The 22,635-nt window shown below is 34.5% G+C and overlaps 1 protein-coding gene across 1 annotated transcript in view; it reads left to right on the forward strand.

Moving 5' to 3' along the window:
* The window catches only part of KIF5B (kinesin family member 5B), a 41,189-nt gene that overhangs the window by 15,013 nt on the left and 3,541 nt on the right, over positions 1-22,635 (forward strand). Inside the window, exons 5-25 of the mRNA XM_045786418.2 lie at positions 109-157; positions 702-757; positions 851-938; positions 1,098-1,222; positions 2,307-2,411; positions 2,698-2,843; positions 3,568-3,716; positions 4,150-4,343; positions 5,457-5,525; positions 7,427-7,633; positions 9,741-9,884; positions 13,584-13,772; positions 14,569-14,686; positions 15,239-15,300; positions 15,392-15,501; positions 16,449-16,550; positions 18,059-18,119; positions 18,232-18,303; positions 18,486-18,590; positions 19,488-19,704; positions 20,238-20,388. Of these exons, the coding sequence (XP_045642374.1) occupies positions 109-157; positions 702-757; positions 851-938; positions 1,098-1,222; positions 2,307-2,411; positions 2,698-2,843; positions 3,568-3,716; positions 4,150-4,343; positions 5,457-5,525; positions 7,427-7,633; positions 9,741-9,884; positions 13,584-13,772; positions 14,569-14,686; positions 15,239-15,300; positions 15,392-15,501; positions 16,449-16,550; positions 18,059-18,119; positions 18,232-18,303; positions 18,486-18,590; positions 19,488-19,704; positions 20,238-20,368 (2,499 nt within the window). The 3' untranslated portion in view covers positions 20,369-20,388. The remainder of the gene's footprint in view (positions 1-108; positions 158-701; positions 758-850; positions 939-1,097; positions 1,223-2,306; positions 2,412-2,697; positions 2,844-3,567; positions 3,717-4,149; positions 4,344-5,456; positions 5,526-7,426; positions 7,634-9,740; positions 9,885-13,583; positions 13,773-14,568; positions 14,687-15,238; positions 15,301-15,391; positions 15,502-16,448; positions 16,551-18,058; positions 18,120-18,231; positions 18,304-18,485; positions 18,591-19,487; positions 19,705-20,237; positions 20,389-22,635) is intronic.

Here is a 22,635-nt window from a genome sequence, read left to right on the forward strand (position 1 = left end):
CTCTGCCCCCTAGTCTAGATCGTGCTCCCTCAGACCCCAGTAAATTCAGTGAATAAATTATTTTAAAATTTTAGTTGATCTTTCTTCCTTTATTTCTTTGCCCTTCAGGTTTCGTATTTTGAAATTTACTTGGATAAGATAAGGGACCTGTTAGATGGTAAGTTAAATTCTTGCTCTGTTATCATTTAAAAATAGCATGTTACTTTTTTTTAGTAGTAGATATGAGACCATTTCAAAGTGACCTATATGAAATTGACTTAAGTTATAAGAAACAGGTATATTTTAAAGTTAGTTGAATGCCTTTGACACATTAAATAACTTATTTAAAGCACGTATTTATGGGTGCTTGTGTTTCTTAGGTAGTAATTAGAGAATTGTATTATAGTTAGAGATTCTAGTCTTCTGTCAGCTGTCAATTAGATTCACTGCCCTTGGGCAAACTATTAAACCACTCTGGCTTATTGTTATTTTCAAAATGTGGGTGCTAGAGGTTGCATTGGACCTAAAATTCTATATCGCTGTATTAGTTTCTATTTAAATCTCTTACTGTTTATACAGTTTTTAATAGTGTTGTGTCATATCTTTAAAATTTACCTATTTAGGTCACTTGGGAAAGGAAACAATCCATTGAATTAGCTATTTCATAACTAGTTTTAGAGGTGAGGAGAATGTTGCTGATACTGTTCATTTTTCTTTTTCAGTTTCAAAGACCAATCTTTCAGTTCATGAAGATAAAAATCGAGTTCCCTATGTAAAGGTACTTATAAAATAATACAGAATGCTTGTTTAGAAAAGCCCTGTACTAAAAAAATTTTAAGGCTATTGACATCTTTAAAAAATTATTTTATAGGGGTGCACAGAGCGTTTTGTATGTAGTCCAGATGAAGTTATGGATACCATTGACGAAGGAAAGTCCAACAGACATGTAGCAGTTACAAGTAAGTAGGATGTTTATTAACACTAGTTAAGGTACAAAGCTGCCTTAAAGTATCTTTTATCAAGTTGATTAATTGTACTTTATGTAAAGTAATGCTTTAGAAATTATTAGTAAGGGAAAGCCATGTTTGTTTATAGTTGTTTGTGTAATTTCATTGCAGATATGAATGAACATAGCTCTAGGAGTCACAGTATATTTCTTATTAATGTAAAACAAGAGAACACGCAAACGGAACAAAAGCTGAGTGGAAAACTTTATCTGGTTGATTTAGCTGGTAGTGAAAAGGTAAAATCTTTATATTCTGGTAGATACTTAAGCATTTTTATAAACTTAAGCTCGAATTTGGACTTCGGCATTATTCATTGTTAACATGTTAAAAACTATAAACTGGATTTGATAATATTTTTGAGAGTTAAAAGCATTGACGCCAATGCTTATGACTACTAAAACTGAGAAACCAGTTCTAGATTACTGTCATTTGTGCCATAGTCCAGTTTAACCAATAGGTGTTACCTTTGACTTAAGGTGTATGATTGTATTGAGAATTTTGTTGAGTATATATTGTTACAAATTTTATTAGGTATCCTTTTCCTTATTTTTGGTATCTGTTTTACCATACTGGCAGTGAAAACTGGTAACTGCCCATTAGTCTTTTCTGGTTTGGTTGTACCTATTTCTTTCCTTTGGGTGATTATTTAATAATTACAGACTATTGTGTATGCTAATCTGATTCTAGTTTATGTGAAAATCAAAATAAGTTCAAATATTTTAATATTGATCTCTGTAACCATTTTTGCTGTTTTGCCAATTTTTCTTCTGATTAAAATGGCATACCTATTCCCTTTTCCCTAAGTCTTAAACACATCCTTCAAAGTCTGTCTGATTTTTGTGAATACTGAGAGGCTGTTTCTTCAGCCACATTTTTAACATTTTATCCTATCTTTAATATATGTATTTCACATCTTTTAAAAAGAAGTTTGTTTATATATTTAAATTCAGTCTGTAATAGTTAAAGTATCAACATTATGCTTTAGCAGATTTTAAAAGGTTCCTCTTTTTTAATGAAGCAGAGGGGGTTAACAAATAGTAAATTGCAATGTACGTGTAAATTCGTTATTTTCAAGAGCACAAACTAAAAATAAAATCTGGTATATCCTTAATCACATTCTTGTTGTGCACCTAGTTACTTGACCAAGTTCTCAGAAGACTGATACTCAAGAAATAGTGATAGCTTAGAATAAATAATTGACAAATAAAATCATGAAACTTTTCATTTCGTTGTTTGCTAGCTATAGATGACCTCTGAACTTTTTAGAAAATCCAAAAAAAACTTAAAATTTTGTTTCATTCTTTTGAAATCTATGTATAGGTTAGTAAAACTGGAGCTGAAGGTGCTGTGCTGGATGAAGCTAAGAACATCAACAAGTCACTTTCTGCTCTTGGCAATGTCATTTCTGCTTTGGCTGAGGGAAGTGTAAGTATACACGTCCCTCTGTATTGTTATCTTATGGGGAGTTACTTAAATATCAGTGTATATATATATGCATGGGTGTTTGAGTGAAAGATTTGGTGTGTTTGAATCAGTATGTGTTGTCTTATGGGAATTTATAGTATTAGTATGTAGATTTTAGTTCTCATCTTAATATTAATCAGTTAAAATAACCAAAATTCCTTTGTAACATACTTAAAGTGTAACATATTTCTATAACAAATTTTATTCCTTAGAAACCCACTGGTCTTCTGTTTTTTTTTGTTTGTAGACATATGTTCCATATCGAGATAGTAAAATGACAAGAATCCTTCAAGACTCATTAGGTGGCAACTGTAGAACCACTATTGTAATTTGCTGCTCTCCATCATCATACAATGAATCTGAAACAAAATCTACACTCCTGTTTGGTCAAAGGTTCGTTGTTAAGAAAATACAGAGTCTCAATGACAGCTGGGTCTTGTTTATTAAGTCTAGGAAAATGTAGGTAGATATTATTCAAATCAGTGCATCTTGTTAACATGCTAGACACGGTTTTTTAATTGAGGGATAATACAAAGCTGCTTGGATTTGAATTAAGTTTTAATACATATCAAAGTCAAATGTTTAATCAGTGAAATTTATGAGAACCTTTGATTCAGCATTAAAGAAAATAAGCATTTAAATTTGATAATAAAGAAAAGCTTAACTAATATAATCCTGTATTAGCCTGTTGACATATGTGACAGGTTCAGATAATGGGATAACCAAATGTGAATTGCTTAACCTAGGAAAGTCAGTAGTGATGATTTTATCTTTGACCTTCAACAATAATTTTTTAAATTAATTTATCCTTGCAAATGAATTGGGACAATATGGGCCCTTGTTTTTTTTATCCTCATCAGGTTGTTGTTGTTTTTTTTTTTAAGCTGTTCACAAGTTTGGGGACTGACGCAAATTTATTTAGCTTGTGAATAAGCACTGTAGGGCCCTTTGTATTTATTCATAAAGATAATTGAACAAGAGTAGTCAAATTACTTAACCAAAAATTATATATATATATGATACATATGTATATATCATATATATGTAACATCTATAGATACCAATTGAAAATAATTAATTCTAGTCACCTTTTTTTCCCTGCAATTACTTCTCTTAGGGCCAAAACAATTAAGAACACAGTTTGTGTAAATGTAGAATTAACTGCAGAACAGTGGAAAAAGAAATATGAAAGAGAAAAGGAAAAAAATAAGACCCTGCGGAACACCATTCAGTGGCTTGAAAATGAACTCAATCGATGGCGTAATGGTAATAATTTATGAATATGTCATTTTGAGTTTGATGACTATGAATGCAAAGCTATTTTGTAAATTTGAGACTCTGATATGAATATAAATAAAAATAACAAACATCCATTTTTACTTTTTGAACGTTAGGGATCATCGATTAAAAATGAATAAAATCTTTTAAATTCTGATTTTACTTGAAATAATAGAGGCACAGAGGCCATCTTGGAAGCTATAGAAGTCACAGATGGCAAGGTTCCCACAGTAGGGTGGAAGCAATAAAATTTATAAGATTTGGTGACTATTTAGATGAGGGGAGGAGTCAGAAATCATTGTAGCTTCTCAGATCTCAGACTGAGCAGATAAGAAAGTTGGTGAGAGCTGCTGAAATTGAATAAAATTGCAACTCATTTTAGACAGGTGGATGTTTATTAACTGTGCTGTTCTTATTTTAGGAGAGACAGTGCCTATTGATGAACAGTTTGACAAAGAGAAAGCCAACTTGGAAGCTTTCGCAGTAGATAAGGATATTACTATTACCAATGATAAACCAGCAGCTACGATTGGAGTTACTGGAAACTTTACTGACGCTGAGAGAAGAAAGTGTGAAGAAGAAATTGCTAAATTGTACAAACAACTTGATGACAAAGTAGGTATTGTTCATGTTCTATTTTGTTTTAGAATGTTAAGACATAGGTATTTTTATTTTTAATTTTAATGTTATGGGTCTAGGGGACCAAAATCTTCCTTGATTTCTGTTAACCTTTTGGAAGTCATTGTAAAGTTGACCCTCAGATAACACTGGTTTGATCTGCACGGGTCCACTTAGATGTGGATTTTTAAAATAAATACAGTGCAATAATACAAATATATTTTCCTTATGATTTTAATAACATTTTTTCCCTAGCTTACTGTATTATAAAAATACTGTATACAGTCTTTTAACAAAAAATATGTATTAATTGTTTATTGGTAAGCCTTCCATGCAACAGTAAAGTTTTGGGGAAGTCAGAAGTTATATGTGGATTTTTAACTCCGTTGGTGGGGGTGGTGGGTCAGCGTCCCTAACCCTCACATTGTTCAAGGGTCATCTGTATTAATAAAAAATATAAAATCACAGTTTCTGTTTCTGTGCAGAAACTATGTATGAGACTATGAGACTAATTATTTTTTCCCTTCTTTAAAGGAATTTTCAAAAGAAAATTGGGCATTGGGTCATTGGAGAGCCTTAATGAAATGACTTCTTAGAATCAGGGATCTAAGGTCTCAACAGTTAAGGTGATGCAGGAGATTAGAGTGGTAACAAAATATTTTCCTTCTTTGATTGTTATCAGTCAGTAGTGTGAAGAATAAATTATGAACCGTATAGAGAGGAAAGGGAAAACACGAACAGTAAAGAGACTAGAAGTGAATAGTTCTGGTTTTGGCTTTAGGTTATATTTTGTATGTATTTTAAGCAGATATGGCAGGTTTGGAGTAGCTGCATGGCTGTTATTTTCAATAATAGATTTAAACATTTATTACTTTTTGCATTTAAACTATTTAATGAATAGCTTTTATAAACAAGCCTTTTTGTGTGATGTTACAATTATTAATTGAAAGAAATTCCAACTCTTTCAGCATTTTTCCAGGAGATTGAAATAAGCTATGTTGAATTTGGAGTGAAATATTTTGGTCAGCGGAATAGTAATCTTACAGCTTGTGTTAGAAAACAGAATCAGGTTGTGAGCTATTTTGTTAACTTATTACTTTAAAATTGTAGGATGAAGAAATTAATCAACAGAGCCAATTGGTAGAGAAACTGAAGACACAAATGTTGGATCAAGAAGAGGTAAGTTGAATACCTTAACATTGCTTTCAGAGAAGCATTATGGTTTGTCACTATTTTTAAACATAAAAATGAGCCTACAGAGCTCAGAATATACGGGAGTACATTAAAAATTTTTTTTAATATGCCTGTGCTTCACTGTGGATGGTATATCATATGGATTGAAGCAAAGATTGACTTGCTCTTAAGGTTTTTCTTTTTTGTTTGAGTTCTAACTGGAGGGGAGAGGATAACTTGATTTTTCAGTATTCTTCAGTATACTTCTTCTGGACTTTTTAACTCTGTCTTCTACTTTCCTTACTTGAAGTACAGTGCTATTTTATCTCCTTATTTTCCCTAAAACATGTCTTACTAATTCTTGAGAAAGACTTACTACACTGGGCTGGGATAACTTTACGCTGTCCCTCCTTTTATGGCGAGTATTTCCACATGTAAATGAAAGAAGAAATACTAAAAACAATGTTTTATTGTCATTCGTTCATGTAAACACACAGATACAGGTTTAAAGGGATAATTGAAGAAAGAAAACAACTGATTTCTGAATTGCTTTGACCTGTCTTTAATAATTGTATAATTTGTGGTATGACTTGCTGTGGGAATGAGACGTCAGTGAATGAAACATTTTTTTACTCCCCTCTCAGCGTGTCTACCTTCATCGAACCTGTTCATTTTTGCCTTCTTTACTTTCATCTTAGTTCTTTCAAGTTTCTCTTCTCTAGTTTGTCACCTAGTTTGGAGCCTCAGTTTATCTTATCTGGCAGAGTGGGGGGATAATTAAAAAATGGTACTTCATGTAAGGGTTGTTTTGGAGATGGGGGCAAAGATTAAACAGCTTCAATAATGAAGAGATAGCCAGCGTCAGTCAACTTAATCCTGGTCACATCATCTTTGTACTTCAATTATAGCGTGTTTTCTCAAAAGGGTCACTAGTAATGTTCACACAGTTCTTCATTATAATATTATTCTGTGCTCTGTGTTATAGGACATTTAGCATGCGTGGCCCCTACTTCTAAATGCCATTAGTCTTCTGCCCCATTAGAAATACTCCTGCAAATTTCCAGATGCCCCTCCCTACTTAAAAGCCACTGACCCTAGATGATTGCAGTGTTCTAACTAGTCTCTTGGCTTCTCTGCAGTTCAAATTTTATATGTTGATACTAAGTTTCTCGAGGCATAGCTCAGGTGCACCACTTGTTGACCAAAGAAAATCTAAACTTTTTTTTTTTTTTTAAGATTTTATTTATTTGACAGAGAGATAGCCAGCAAGAGAGGGAACACAAGCAGGGGGAGTGGGAGAGGAAGAAGCAGGCTCCCAGCAGAGGAGCCTGATGTGGGGCTCAATCCCAGAACTCCAGGATCATGCCCTGAGCCACCCGGGCGCCCCAGAAAATCTAAACTTTAAGCATAGCTTCTAAGCATCTACTAATTTCTTTCTTTTTCTGTGCTCATTATTCATGAATCTAGTATGCCTTTTCCTTTCTATTACATTAATTTGCACATGACTAAAATTGGCCAATTCTAGCCATCTTCTTCATGAAGAACCTACAGAAATACCTTCGTGTTTTAAATACTACCAAGCACTTTGTCCTGTCCTGTCCCTCCTTTATGGCTCGTAGTTAGCATTCCATCTTGTATTGCATTTATTTATGTACCTTTGTTTCTTCTACTAGATTCCTCAAAGACAAAGTCTTTCTTTTTTTTTTTTTTTTGGTTTTCTTGCTCTTTCCCAGTGTCTAGCACAGTGGCTGGATATAGTAGTCACTAAGTCTGTTGAATGAATAAATGTTCACACAGTTAAAGCATCCACATTTTATTCCCTTTGTGTTTAGCAAATGGTGAAGCAAATGGATTTTTTAAACCTGTATACCTTTTAAGAACCTGTATACTTTTACTCTTTCACGTAGCTTTTGGCATCTACCAGAAGGGATCAAGATAATATGCAAGCTGAACTGAATCGCCTGCAAGCAGAAAATGATGCCTCTAAAGAAGAAGTAAAAGAAGTCTTGCAGGCCTTAGAGGAACTTGCTGTCAATTATGATCAGAAGTCTCAGGAAGTCGAAGATAAAACTAAGGAGTATGAATTGCTCAGTGATGAACTAAATCAGAAATCGGTAGGATATAATTCTGTTTTCTTAATATTTTAGTACAAGTATTCTTAACGGAAATTAAGTATCTTCTTTCTAGTAAGCTCAATATTGATAGTATCCATCCATTCTTAAGGAATTCCAAGCCTCAACTTCAGTTCCTCCTTTATATAAAGCCTTAGAGGTGAAGGAAGAGGGTTATTTTTTAGTTCCTGAAGGTCTGTTAAAAGGTAATTAAAATGCCGTTTGAAGACTTACTGGCTATTCCTAATATTCTGATGTTAAAGGGAAAATAAGTTACCTTCTAGTTGCTCAATAATGTTATTAGATGATTGTTCAAACTAAATTAAGAAATGTGCACATAAAATTAAGAGTATATACAACCTCATATAACTTGGGTTTTGTTTACTGTTAAATTCCCAGCCCCGAGCAGAGCCTGCCCAGCACAGTGTAGAAGGCTCTTCCTTGTGATCCCCGTAATAGATAGGAATCTTTGTTATCGTCGCTGTAGAACAAGATTCGCCACCCTCCTAGAGCGATGCCAGAGGTAGTCTGTAACTGATGGCGACTGCTGTACTTGCAGCAGCATCGTGGATGAGCTCTCTTATTAACATTTTAGTACTGTCAATACCAACTTCTTCAGAAACCGCGTCTAGAGTTGGACTCAGAGTTAGTGTTCACTGCTTATTTCCCTATCCATGTTCACCTATCTAAAGGAAAGCAGTCAGTACTATTTTTAAAGGTTTCATGCCCCTGATGGGAAATTCATTTTCCCCTATTAATCTCCAAAGTTACAATCTAATAGTATGGAGAGAAGGTGCCTTTATAACTCTTACTGAGTTGCATTATTAGCAAACCTAATTACTGTTCGGAAGACCAATAGGAGTTTCTTATAACTCTGTAAACTGTAAGATGGTCTTCAGTCACCAGTTTCAGACGGTTCTGTCTGTGTCCCAGTTTTGAAGCTGAATCTGTCAGCACTACATTGATAATAGAAGTTAGAAACCTTATAGCGTTCTGCACCCTTTTATGTGTGTACAATAGTGCTACTCAGTTGTTAGAGAAAATACCTGGTGATTTAGGTATTAAAGCATGCTACCTTACGAGACTCTGAGATACACCTGGTATATTAGATTAAACTGGGTGAACACACTGCTGATATTCAGAAACTTAGGGAAATGACCAGAAGAAACAACAAACTGAAATGATGGCATCTTTACTAAAAGCAACTGTAATTTTTAATGCAATTTACTGACTTTTAGTCAGTATCTGACCTGTGGTATAATGATTAGTTTTAATGTGGCCAAATTGGGTTAGACTTTTCAAAATTGTGGTGACTTTGTTGCTGGTAAACCAGCTATTATTTAATTAAACACAGTAACGCTACTTCATCACTATCCTAGATAATTGCTTATATCGTAGTATCAAAGTAGCAATAATTACCAGGTGGACTATTTCCAGTGACTGTGTATAGAAAGTAGATAAAACATAACAAACCATCTAGAAGGTTCAATTCTGTTCTAACATTATTTTGCTCAGACTCCATTTCCAAAGATAAGCCATACTATGGTAATAAAAGAAAATTCAGTCTAATTATTTGGAAAGTTTCTCACTTCTAGGCAGAAAACATAACCCAGTCTCAAAAATTAGTGAAATGGGGGAACGCCTGGGTGCCTTGGTTGGTTGGGCAGCTGCCTTCAGCTCAGGGTCATGATCCCGGGAGTCCTAGGATAGAGCCCTGCATCTAGGATAGAGCCCTGCATTGGGGCTCCCTGCTCAGCAGAGAGCCTACTTCTCCTGCTCCCTCTGCCACTCCTCCTCCTGTGCTCTCCTGCTCTCTCTCTCTGTCAAATGAATAAATGAAATCTTTTTTTAAAAAAATTAGTGAAATGGTACAAACTACCTGCTCTTCATAGAGCATAATATGGCTACTTTACAGATTCTATTAGGTCTAAAATATTTTCTAAGTCTGAACTGGGAGCTATCCCAGAACTCAGTAAATCAGTTAGTTCAAAAAACTGAAAGTAGGAAATAATGCTTTTGTGAGCCCTGGGTGAACTGAAATACCTGTCAGTATTTGAAGTAATCTTCATTTAATTGATTTAAGTGTGTCTTTTGTTTTGGGTTCTGTTAGGCAACTTTAGCAAGTATAGACGCTGAACTTCAGAAACTTAAGGAAATGACCAACCACCAGAAAAAACGAGCAGCTGAGATGATGGCATCTTTACTAAAAGACCTTGCAGAAATAGGAATCGCTGTAGGAAATAATGATGTAAAGGTAAGTACAATAACCAAATACTAAGTATAATTATCAGTGGACAACTAATACTTCTATTTACTACGTACTCTTTACAAAGTTCTTTCATACCCATTATCTCACTCACAACAGCAATGTGTAGTAGATGGTATTAACTTCATTTTAAATAGGCAAGGAAAGAGGAAGAGAATAAGAGGTGTTCAAAAGGCATATTCAGTAAGTGTCATTTATTTGGATCCCATGTTTGGGTCTTTTCTCTACCATGTAAAGATTTTGCATTTAGAGATTATGTTAATAAATACTGTATGTGAAAATATGTAACTGGGGCAACAGTGAAGATTAGCTCAGGGAGTAAACTCATAAGTGAATTGGCCTGTGGTTGCTTTTAAATGTTTGAAAAGATAAAAGATGAGCATTAATTAATTTTTTAAAAGTTTTATTACGAAAAATTTCAGACAAAAAGAATAATACTGTGAACTTCAGAGTTACTAGTAATCAAAATTTTGCAATACCTATTTCAGCTATACCTTTTTTTCTTTTCTGGTCTTTTTTAGGATACTAACATTGGTTTTGTTAGCACTAGGCATGTGATAAGAAAAGATTAGTGACCTGGTAAATTTCAAAACTTAGACAAAAAAAGCAAACTAAGACTCTTAACTGCAAGCACATGTACATAATACGAAAGATTTGTATGTTGCAGTAGGTATTTGTTTGGACTTTTTCTTCTTGATTAAGGTTTAATTGTGTAACAAAGAGAACAAATGTATACTAGGGTTTATAGTGACAGCCTACTAAGAATAAGAAGCCTAGTTTAACAAGATTTGAAAATGAAATAAAAGTTTTCAATATGGAGGACACATTTCCTTCATCTCATCTATCATTTCTTAATGTTGGCTCACACCATTGAGACAAAAGAAAAATGTTGGGTGGCTTGACTTATTCTCTCTTCACTCTCTTCTCTCTTGAGAATGTTCCATCTGAACATTCTGTATCCTGTTGAGGGTGAACTAATGTGAGATGATAGAGCTGTGTGGGAATCTTTCAGGAGGAAAAATAAATTTTACTTCGTTATCACTAAACACTAGAGAAGTGTTCAGAATTTGCTTTGCAGATTTGCAGCTTCTTTTTAGAAAAGTCTTTCCATTTTATGTTCAACTAAGTCTTAATTTAAGTGAAAAAGTGGTAAAGAGAGAGAAAATAAGAGTGGAAATGGCTTATGTTCAGTGCAGAGCCAGTAATAAAATACAGGTTCCTTGACTCCTAGACTGTTTTTTTTTCTTCACTATACCGTTGTAGCATTTTGAAAACAAGTCAGCCTTGCAAATAGGTTCTTTTAAAAGAAAATCTGTGGAGTCTTAATATTGTTGTCATTTGCATATAATTCTTTTCCTCTTAACATCTCATTAAGCACTGCTTGAGCTTTATTAACTTTTTGTGTTTTTTACATTATGGTTTACTCTTTGTGTTACACAGTTTATGGATTTTGACAAATGTATGATACAGAACCACCATTACAGTATAGTTACTTACGTAGAACAGGTTCACCTCCCTTACAAATCCCTTGTGCTTTTTACCCTACTAATCCCTCTCCCTTGAACAGCAGCCAGTGATCTTTTCACTATCTGTATAGTTTTGCCTTTTCCAAAATACCGTATAGCTTGAATAATACAGTATTTGTCCTTTTCAAACTGGCTTAATTTTCTTAGCAACATGCATTTAAGTCATTTCATGGCTTGATAGCTCATTTCTTTTATCACCACGTATTCCACTGTATAAATGTACCAGTTTGTTATCTGTTCATCTGTTGAGGGCAATTACACATAAAGCCACTGTAAACCATGTGCAAATTTTCCTGTAGACATAACTTTTCTATTCAGTTGGGTAAAAATACCTAGCATGATTGCTGGATCATATGTTAAGAGTTAGCTTTGTAAGAAACCCCCAAGGTGGCTATAGCATTTTGTATTCCAACCAGCAATGAATGAGAGCTCTTGTTACTTCACATCCTCACAAGTATTTGATGTCAGCAGTTTTTCGGTTTGAAATGTATAGTGTTAATCTCATTGTTTCAATATGCAGTGGAATTGTTTGTTTTCTTGAGTTTTAAAGAGATCTCTGTGTTTTGGGTAGCAGTCCTTTACAGGTAGGTGTTTTGCAAATATTCCTCCCAGTCTATGGCTTTTCATTCTCTTAACAGTGTCTTTTACAGAGCGGAAGTTTTTAATTTTAAATTTCAGCTTACGAATTTTTCTTTCTGGATTGCATTTTTGGCATTGTATCTAAAACTCGTCTCCAAACCCAAGGCCACCTAGATTTTCTCCTTTGTTTTGGAGGTTTTTAGTTTTATATTCACATTTAGGTCTGTGATCCATTGGAGTTAATTTTTTTTTTTTTCTGCAAGGTATAAGGTCTGTCAAGCTTCATTATTTTATGTGTGGATGGATAGTTTTTCTATTACAGCTTACTGAGAAAAACTGTCCTTTCTCATTGGGTTGCCTTTTCCCCTTTGTCAGAGATCAAGTGACTGTATTCATGTGTGTCTATTCGTGGGCTCTGTTCTGTTCCAGTTACCGTATGTTCTTTGGCCAGTACCACACCGTCTCCATTACTCTGGCTTTATAATAAGTCTCGAAGAGTAGTGTCAGTCCTCTGACTTTGCTGTTCTTTAGTAGTGTTTGGCTGCTCAGGATTTTTCGCCTTTCCGTTTAAATTTTAGAGTCTGTTTGTTGATACTATAAAATAAACTTTCAGGGATTTTGATTAAGATTATGTTAAATCCGTAGATCAAGTTGGGAAGAACTGACATCTTAATATTGAGTCTTTCTGTCCATGAATATGGAATATCTGCCATTTATTTAGTTCTTCATTGATTTCTTTTGTCATATTGATTTTATACTTACTGTATTACGTTAATGCCTAAGTATTTCTTTTTTCTTTCATTCTAATATCTGTGCCACTGTGTTTTTAATTTTACATTCCCTTGTTCATTGCTGGTATAGGAATGTGACTTTTATATGTTAATCTTGTATTCTGCAATGTTAACTATAATGGCTTATTAGTTCTAGGAGTGTTTGTTTTTTTTTTTTCTTTAAACGATCATATTCTCTGCAAAGATAGTCATTTCTTCCTTCTCAGGCTCCACTTAATATTGACACTGAGTACTGTACTGGAATTTTGTAGTGAAACTCATGAAACTTAAGGAATGTACAGTCACCACAGTTCTTCCTTGCCAAGCTTAAAAGTCATCCTTTCTCTGCCCTTAAACATCGTTATTTGTTAAGTTTTAAATTGGGCTTACATATGATTAGCAGTGAAGAGGAAATCTAAAAATTGTAACAGCAGATATCGTAAGTTAGTTTTTAGGTTGCATTTGTTGTTTTCCCTTGTAAGTATGTGTTAGCTTAAGTTTTACTTGCCCTTTATCAAAAATAATATTTAATGAAAGAAAAACTCCATACTTTTCATGAATATTCAGTGATACTTGTTAAAAGATTTTGGAGTCCAGAGCGCCTGGGTGGCTCAGTCGGTTGAGCGTCTGCCTTCGGCTCAGGTCACGATCCTGGGATCCTGGGAGCGATCCCGCATTGGACTTCCTGCTCCCCTACTTGTGTGCACGCCTGCTCCCTCTCTTTGTCAAATTAAAAAAAAGAAAAAAAGATTTTGGAGTCTAATTGGGTAACCACAAACTGGACATTTTTGTTTTTAATTTTTTATTTATAGCAGCCTGAGGGAACTGGCATGATAGATGAAGAATTCACTGTTGCAAGGCTCTACATTAGCAAAATGAAGTCAGAAGTAAAAACAATGGTAAAACGCTGCAAACAGTTAGAAAGCACACAAACTGAGAGCAACAAAAAAATGGAAGAAAATGAAAAGGAATTAGCAGCGTGCCAGCTTCGTATCTCTCAAGTATGTATTACACAACAACGTTTCTTCTTTTTTTTGAACAGCCATGTATACATTTTATTGATTGTAAACATTTTAGGGGCGCCTGGGTGGCTCAGTCGTTAAGCGTCTGCCTTCGGCTCAGGGCGTGATCCCGGCGTTCTGGGATCGAGCCCCACATCAGGCTCCTCCGCTATGAGTCTGCTTCTTCCTCTCCCACTCCCCCTGCTTGTGTTCCCTCTCTTGCTGGCTGTTTCTATCTCTGTCAAATAAATAAATAAAATCTTAAAAAAAAAAATTTTTTTTAAGGGAAACGACCTTCTATGGGTTATTTTGGGTAACAGTAAAAAGGTTAACTCAGTTTTTTTTAGGTTCACTGCCGTATGATATGAGCGAATTTAACTGGGTTATATTTACTGACACGTATATGTTATATATAGAAATTTACTAGGAAGATGTGACTGGTTTGGCTATTTAAAAATTTAGAAGAATTCTAGGGTAGACAGCTGCAGAACCAGTTTTCTGGCTTTGGCAACTGAATGGATGTGGCCGTTCACCAAGATAGGAGTTGTAGAAGTAGGGAAGAGAATAATGTTAGATGGAGATACTAGAGAATATCTCATAGTTCAGCTTTCAGTACCTTAGTTTGCAAGTGTTATAAGCTATACAGGGGACTATTTCATTAATTAAATTCTTCATCATTGTAATATTGTATGTTTAGATATATAGAGAAAACCTGTTAACTTTCAAATTACCCTTAAGAACTAAATGTGTGCATGAGATTGTTTTGCACTTCATATCAGTATATTTTTCCCAAAAGCATGAAGCCAAAATCAAATCATTGACTGAATACCTTCAAAATGTGGAGCAAAAGAAAAGACAGCTGGAGGAATCTGTCGATTCCCTCAGTGAAGAACTAGTCCAGCTTCGAGCACAAGGTATTAGCTTTTGATTTTTTATGAGTTTTTCCTATATTCTTTCTTTAGTATAATTGTAGTAACTTATATTCACACTGATAGAGAATAGTAGGAATAGGGATAAACTTAGAACATAAATAATATATTTTAAAATGGTTTTGAAACCTGTTTTTGAAATTGTGTTTGAATGTGAAAGTGGCCAATCTAGGAATTTCCCACAAAATTATGAGGGGTGTGGGTGTGTGTGTGTGTGTGTGTGGGTGTGTGTGTGTGTAGATCTTAACATTGGGGTTGTAGAAAACTATCTCAGTCCCTGCCATGCCCTAACCCATCTGTTCCAGGATTAGGCAAAGAAAATAAAGGAAACCATAGTATGAACACGAAGGATTTAACTATATTGTTAGTAAACATGTTTTGAGCTGGGAGAGCAAGATTTACTGTGTAGCATTTAGATAATTTAAAGTCAAGTACTGCTAAGCAAAAGATCCCTCATAAAACCTATTTGCTTCTTGGTTTATAGGAAAAACTTATAAGGCTTATTTCTTTTCCTGTTTTCTCTCTCTACCCAAACAGAGAAAGTACATGAAATGGAAAAGGAGCACTTAAATAAGGTTCAGACTGCAAATGAAGTTAAGGCAAGTTTGATGTAACATTGGATTCTAATACTTTAATCCATTCTTAATCTTGATTAATCTGATTTAAATCTTTTTCCCCCAATAACTTTAGCAAGCAGTTGAACAGCAGATCCAAAGTCACAGAGAAACACATCAAAAACAGATCAGTAGTTTGAGAGATGAAGTTGAGGCAAAAGAAAAACTCATCACTGATCTTCAAGAGTGAGTATACTTTTCTTCCCTCTGAGATACTAGAAGCTAACTCAGAAAAATTGAATAGCAAGAGGAAATAATAGAGTACTGATGGACAATATATCCTTTTAGAAATCTGCATTTTTCATTGAAATTGCCATTTTGACTTGAACGTAAAGAATCTTTGCACTTACGAGCATAACTTCTGAGTTCCAGATGAAATGTTTAAAAATTGGGCACTTGGGTGGCTCAGTTGGTTGAGCGTCTGCCTTCGGCTCAGGTCGTGATCCCGGGGTCCTGGGATCGAGCCCCATATCAGGCTCCCTGCTCAAGGGGAGTCTGCTACTCACTCTCCCTCCCTCTCTCTCTCCCTCTCTCTCTCTCAAATAAATAAATAAAAGATTTTTAAAAATTAACTTCTTTTTAAAAAATTTCTTAACAGAGAAAAACTTTAGAAATTGTGGGGTTTAGAAGGTTGGGTTTTTTTTTTTTTTTTTTAAGTTTTATCTTATTTCAAGAAGTTTTTTTTTTTTTTTTTAATAGCTGTATGCTTGGTTTTTCTGGAAGACATTTTCTCTATTTCCATAGCCATATGCATGCATAGCCTAGAATTTATAGAAATTGGGAGGTCTGCAACTAAATCATGATTTGAATAGGAACCAGAGGAGAGTAACAAAAAATGATGACAAATTTTGATATGTGGGTCTTTATGTTAATACCTTAATGATAAATACAGAATGAGATTCATAGTTTCAAACCAAAATATGAAAAATATTTTTATGACTGAAAGCAGCCAGGTCCTCTTCCTTTCTTTTCTTCCCCTACAGGGACAGGATAACAGGTGGTCTTGAGTATTTCAATAGTAAAATGAGAGAATTTAAGAATTTGGAAAAATTTTAATGATGCCATTCAGCAAATTGATACTGTGTTGTGTTTTTTTGACATCGATATTGTGTTATGTTTTTTTCTTTTGTCAGCCAAAACCAGAAAATGATGTTAGAGCAGGAACGTCTGAGAGTAGAACATGAGAAGTTGAAAGCTACAGATCAGGAAAAGAGCAGAAAACTACATGAACTTACGTGAGTAAATGTTTTAATTCAAGTTTGAAAATAAAAACTATGGGTGCCTGAGTGGCTCGGTAAGTTCAAGTGTCTACCTTCGCCTTAGGTCATGATCCCAGGGTCCTCTGGTCAATCCCTCTGTTGGGCTCCGTGCTGGGTGGGGAGCCTGCTTCTCCCTCTCTCTTTGCCTGCCGCTCCCCCTGCTTGTGCAATCTCTCTCTCTCTCTCTCACTCACTCAGTCTCACTGTCTTTCTTTCTCAAATAAATAAAATCTAAATAAATAAATAAATAAATAAATAAATAAATAATCTCTCTCTCTCTCACTCACTCAGTCTCACTGTCTTTCTTTCTCAAATAAATAAAATCTAAAATAAATAAATAAATAAATAAATAAATAAATAAGTAAGTAAGTAAGTAAGGGGATTGCAGGCATTGCTCTTGGATGTATCCAGTGGACACATTTTTAAGTTTGTATAGGCTAAAGGGTGTTTTTCTTAAACCTTCTGAGTTAGTTTAATATATACCTTAAAATTTGCAATATATTGTCTTGTACTTAAGCAAAAGCAAGATCCTGTATCCTTTACTGATGGTAGGTTGAGATTTCTGTGTGTTAATCTGCTTCCTATTTCTGTGCCACCATATTACTTCAAGATTCATTATAAAAATATACCTTAAATGACGTTAAGTCATTTAGAAGATTTCAGGATCTGCCACAAATACTGACTTTTTGTGAAATTCGATCTTGAATAAAAGAACATTATTGTTCCAGCCTTATCTTTTGAACAGAAATTTTCACCATTTACTTTTCCTAATGTACTGAGACATAGTCAGTACTCAGTTTTCTAGAATCTTAGCAGGTAGAAAACTCATGATTATAACTTTACACATCTTGAATTTATGAGAGATGATTTTTTTAAAAGATTTTATTTATTTATTTGACAGAGATAGAGACAGCCAGCGAGAGAGGGAACACAAGCAGGGGGAGTGGGAGAGGAAGAAGCAGGCTCATAGCGGAGGAGCCTGATGTGGGGCTCGATCCCATAACGCCGGGATCACGCCCTGAGCCGAAGGTAGACGCTTAACCACTGTGCCACCCAGGCGCCCCTATGAGAGATGATTTATAAATGGAACTGCTTTTATTAGGATGGTCACATGTCAGGACCAGCTCAGAGTTGGTTTTATACATACTCTGCTGAATCTCAACCATAGTTCTGTTTAAAATAATTTTAATATAAAATACATAAAATGTTTTGGCCTTCAATAATTTATAATTTCCAGTTAATCAGAATTATTTTGGATAAGTAATAGTGTGTTCTGTGTGGCATATTCTAAAATAAAAAAACCATTCCTTCCTTATTCTTTTAATTCTGCTACATTTTATTTCATCTTTTCCACTACTATTGTGTGGGAGGGTTTTTTTTCCCCCTAGATTTAGAAGGAGATTAAAAGGCATATAAAAATTTATTTGAAAAGTATAACTTCATGGAATCGAAGTTGAAAAATACGTGTATATTCTGTTGTTTAGAGTCATGCAAGATAGACGAGAACAAGCAAGACAAGACTTGAAGGGTTTAGAAGAGACGGTGGTAAGAAAAACTTGAAAATAAATAAGATACTGGGATGTTCAATGGGTTTCCCCTTGGTTATACTAAATATTTAAAAACCAAATTCCAAAAACATTGCTGTTCTTAATTCAAGGCGAAAGAACTGCAGACTTTACACAACCTGCGGAAGCTCTTTGTTCAGGACCTGGCCACCAGAGTGAAAAAGGTAATAAAATAATACTGTGGTGGGTATGTATATAAACGGTGCTTACTATGTCTAAATACTTATATTCGTAAGTGAAGTAATTTTACATTGTCATAATAATTTTTGTGTAGTTATGGTTAGATTTTTTTTTTAACTTCTAATGTTTTTGTAGTACTCATTGACCTTCTTTTTTCTTTTCTTAGAGTGCCGAGATCGATTCTGATGACACTGGAGGCAGTGCTGCTCAAAAGCAAAAGATCTCCTTTCTTGAAAATAATCTTGAACAACTCACTAAAGTGCACAAACAGGTAATAAAGAATCTATTTTATGGTAGCTGCAACATTATAGGAAAAAAAATTGTGGAGTGGCAAGTGTTTTAATATTTCAGAGGCCTACGGAATTTTCATACCCTGAGCTGTTCCATTATTTTATTTAGCAATTATATAAATAAATCACTAGCAGTTTCTAGGGGAGTTGATGTTTTTAACAACCGTTTTATCAAGAAGCCAATGAAAATGGGTATTATTTATTTTCTAGGATTTTGGCTTAGTTTTCCTCATTTGTTATTCATGATACTTTTTAAATCTTCAGTAGATAGGACTTTGCAGTTAAAATACAGTCTTTTTTGTCTTTTGCCGTTTAATGCCCCCGAGTGTGAAATATAAAATAATGAGGCAGATAATTTTTTTAGAAAATTAGTGCTTACTGTGTGGGTCTTTGTTTTTGTTGTTGTTTTCCTTTTTTGTGGCTTGATACATAATTTAATTATGTTTTTTAGCATACTGAATTGTTGTACATCTTTGTTAGTGTATATGTGATGTTTGTACTAAAGGGAATTTTAGCCCTTTTTGCTTTCCACACTTATTTTAACACTTAAAATGGTATTTACCAGATTAGTACCTTACCGAAGAGACCTAACACTGTGTTACATCTTATTGTCATTGCCTAATGGGGAGACAGAATAATCTTCCCCTTGATCCCCCAAAATTGAATGAAATCATATCTTTGTGAGAAATACATATGTAGATGATACGTATGGGTGTATGTATTTTTTCATGTTGCTGCCTAAGTTAAATTAGCTAAATGGAAAATGTTAATATAAAATGTAGTATTACTTTTTTTCTAAAGGGAGATTATGAAATGTTCTTATTTTTTCAAATCGTCTTGTTAAAGCTAAACTCCTTGTTTTCTTTATGTGCCTTTAGTTGGTACGTGATAATGCAGATCTTCGCTGTGAACTTCCGAAGCTGGAAAAGCGACTTAGAGCTACAGCTGAAAGAGTGAAAGCTTTGGAGTCAGCACTGAAGGAAGCCAAAGAAAATGCATCTCGTGATCGCAAACGCTATCAGCAGGAAGTAGATCGTATAAAGGAAGCAGTCAGGTCAAAGAATATGGCCAGAAGAGGACATTCTGCACAAATTGGTGAGTAGAATACCTGAAAACCTTTTAAACTGCTTGGTTTGAATGTTTTTATTTACTTGAAAACATAATCTGATTGACTGATTATGTGTTGTCATGGTGGTATTTGTCTTTATTTCTAATTTACCAAAGAGTGGCGTTGTTGGGAATGAAGAGCAAATTGAGGAATAGCTACATTTACAGGACAAGAAGATAAATAAGAACTAGATAAGCATGCAAGAGTGGTCAGGAAGAGGTGAAACTATTATAGAGAGCATTCTTAAAGCAAGAAGAGACTTGAAAGAAAATAAGTTGTCAGCAATAATATTACGTGCTTTAGAATAATCATACAGGAATAAGGTTTTTAAGAGGCTAGGGATGGTATAGGTCCTGGTGAAAAGGGTGTAACCAAAAAGAAAAGAGAGGAATTTTCTGAGGAACAGAACGGCAAAGAAAAACTACATTTGGGAATTGTTGTGAAAAAGAGGAGAGACCTAAACCGTCACTACAGTCGTGTTAAGATTTATTCTAAAGTCAGTTCTTGTTTTTTGTATTAGCTAAACCTATTCGTCCTGGGCAACATCCAGCAGCTTCTCCAACTCATCCAAGTGCAATTCGTGGAGGAGGTGCATTTGTTCAGAACAGCCAGCCAGTAGCAGTTCGAGGTGGAGGAGGCAAACAAGTGTAATCGTTACACATTACCCACAGGTTTGTAGTTTATATCTGGCTTTTGAATCATAGCTCTACATGGAAATGTTCAGCCATTGGTTGTTAAATACTACTTTTTTTGCATTCTCGTATTAGTTGCGTTTTTTTAATGTATGTGATTAAAAAAATAATTGGCATGATTTCTTCTAGTCTTTTTTTCATAGTTCAGATCATACTATATTTTCAAATTTGTGTTCTTCTTAATGTTTTTAACCTAACATACTGGATTATTTTTAAAAGCTATTCTGTCTAATGGATATACCATGGTTTATAAATGTTCCCCTTTATTGGACATTTAATTAATTTAAGTCATTTCTTTTCTATATTTAATATAAAATGTCTCACATTTCAAATTTCATTTATGGAAATTTCAATTTGGAGAATTTCAAGTGTGAAATACCTTTTTGTGTACTTCACCTTTTAGATTATTTTCAGAAGATTCCCAGAAGTGAAATTATGAGAGAGTGTGAACATTTTTAAGGCTCTTGAGACATTTTAGTACACTGCTCTCCAGGAAGACTAGGCCAAATGGCATCTTAGCCAAGGATACTGTCCATTTTCTTGCATCTTTGCCAGCATTAAATATTAATCATCCAGAGATACCACCCAGTATATTGTGTGTATCTTTCTCGTGCTTTCTTTGCATATTATAATCTTTCATTTTAAGGGGCGCCTGGGTGGCTCAGTCGGTTAAGCATCTGCCTTCGGCTCAGGTCATGACCCCAGAGTCCTGGGATCGAGCCCCGCATTGGGCTCCGCGCTCAGCAGGGAGCCTGTTTCTCCCTCTGATTGCTGCTCCTGCTTGTGCTCTCTCTCTGACAGATAAATAAATGAAATAATTTTTTTAATTAATTAGTTAATTTTAAACTGTTGATGAATACTCTTATGCTGCTAGTACATATGTTTCTTTGTAGCCTGCTTTTTTAATTTAGCACCATGTTCTGAACATTTTCTTGTACAACACGACTAATTAGTTAATAAGCTGCCTAGTGTTCCATCATATAGCAGAAACTCAGATTTTTATTGTTTAGAAAAGTCCCAGATGTATTTATGCTTTGGATACTAAAACTACTAAATAATTTTGATAGTTAATTGTTTCTGACCAATACTAAAGCAAGATGCAAATAAATTGACTTGTTTTTACTTTGACATACTGAATAAGATCGGCTCTCAGTTTGAGTAGAGAATTAAGCAATATTCTGAAGAAATCACATTTCCCAATAATCTCATAAAATTTTTTGTCCATACAAACATTGTGAAAAGAGTACAGACATTGGAGTTCCACCAAAGTACAGACATCTAAGTTTGAATGCCAACTTTTCTTTTTCTATGAACTTCAGCAAGTTACTTTTTTAGTATTTAATTTCTTGTTTTGACTCCTTTTAAATTTCGTAAGCAGAAAAGTAAATTATGTATTTATGGTCTAAAACTAATGTACCTACAAAACAGAACATTTTTTCATAACCACAATAACATTATTGCACCTAACAAAATATTTTTAATATTATCTAATAATACCAATCCATATTCAGATTTCTCTAATTTAGAGCTGGTTTATCTAAACCAGAGTATAATCCACGACCGCTGTTGACATTTGGTTAGACCTCCTAACAATCCATCCTTTTTTAATGACATTGACTTAATGAAGAGATCGGGCCAGTTATCTTGAGCATATGCCTCCTCTGGGTGTGTGTTTCTGTGTTTAATAGCCTTGTTCCTCTATTCCCTGTATAATGAAAGCATGGCTTAGATGGGGCATAAGCATGTTTAACAAGACTACCAAGTAAAGTAATATGTGTTTAATATTGTGTCAAATCCGTAGACCTACAGTAGATCGTTTTCCTGCCAATTAGAAATGGCCTCTGTTTTTCCCCATTTGGAATAATAACTTGTTGAGACCGTTTGTTAGTGAAATGAAAGTCACTCTTGAGAATTGTACAAGTTAAAACCTTGTTACCTAGTACAGAGCAGGTGTTCAGTAAGAGGCAAGCTGCCTTTTCTGGAAGTGTAGATAGGTGGCCAAAGGAATTTTCACAGCGTAAATGTAGGTAACAGATAAGAGTTGATTCCTTTTGGGTATTGTCCTCACATTAGAATTCATGTGTGACTTTGAACTCCTATCTCATTTGCAGAGAGGATAGGCCAGGGCCTTTGTTAATATAAGTTTTAGCTAGAGAGTGGAATTCTGATCCCAGTGTAATGACTGCAGTTTAGCACATGAGGGAGGTAGCTACCCTAGCCAGATTA

The sequence above is a fragment of the Ursus americanus genome, chromosome 31, assembly GCF_024610735.1.
Source record: "Ursus americanus isolate L20-20 chromosome 31, mUrsAme1.1.p, whole genome shotgun sequence".
NCBI classification, from domain to species: Eukaryota; Metazoa; Chordata; class Mammalia; order Carnivora; family Ursidae; genus Ursus; species Ursus americanus.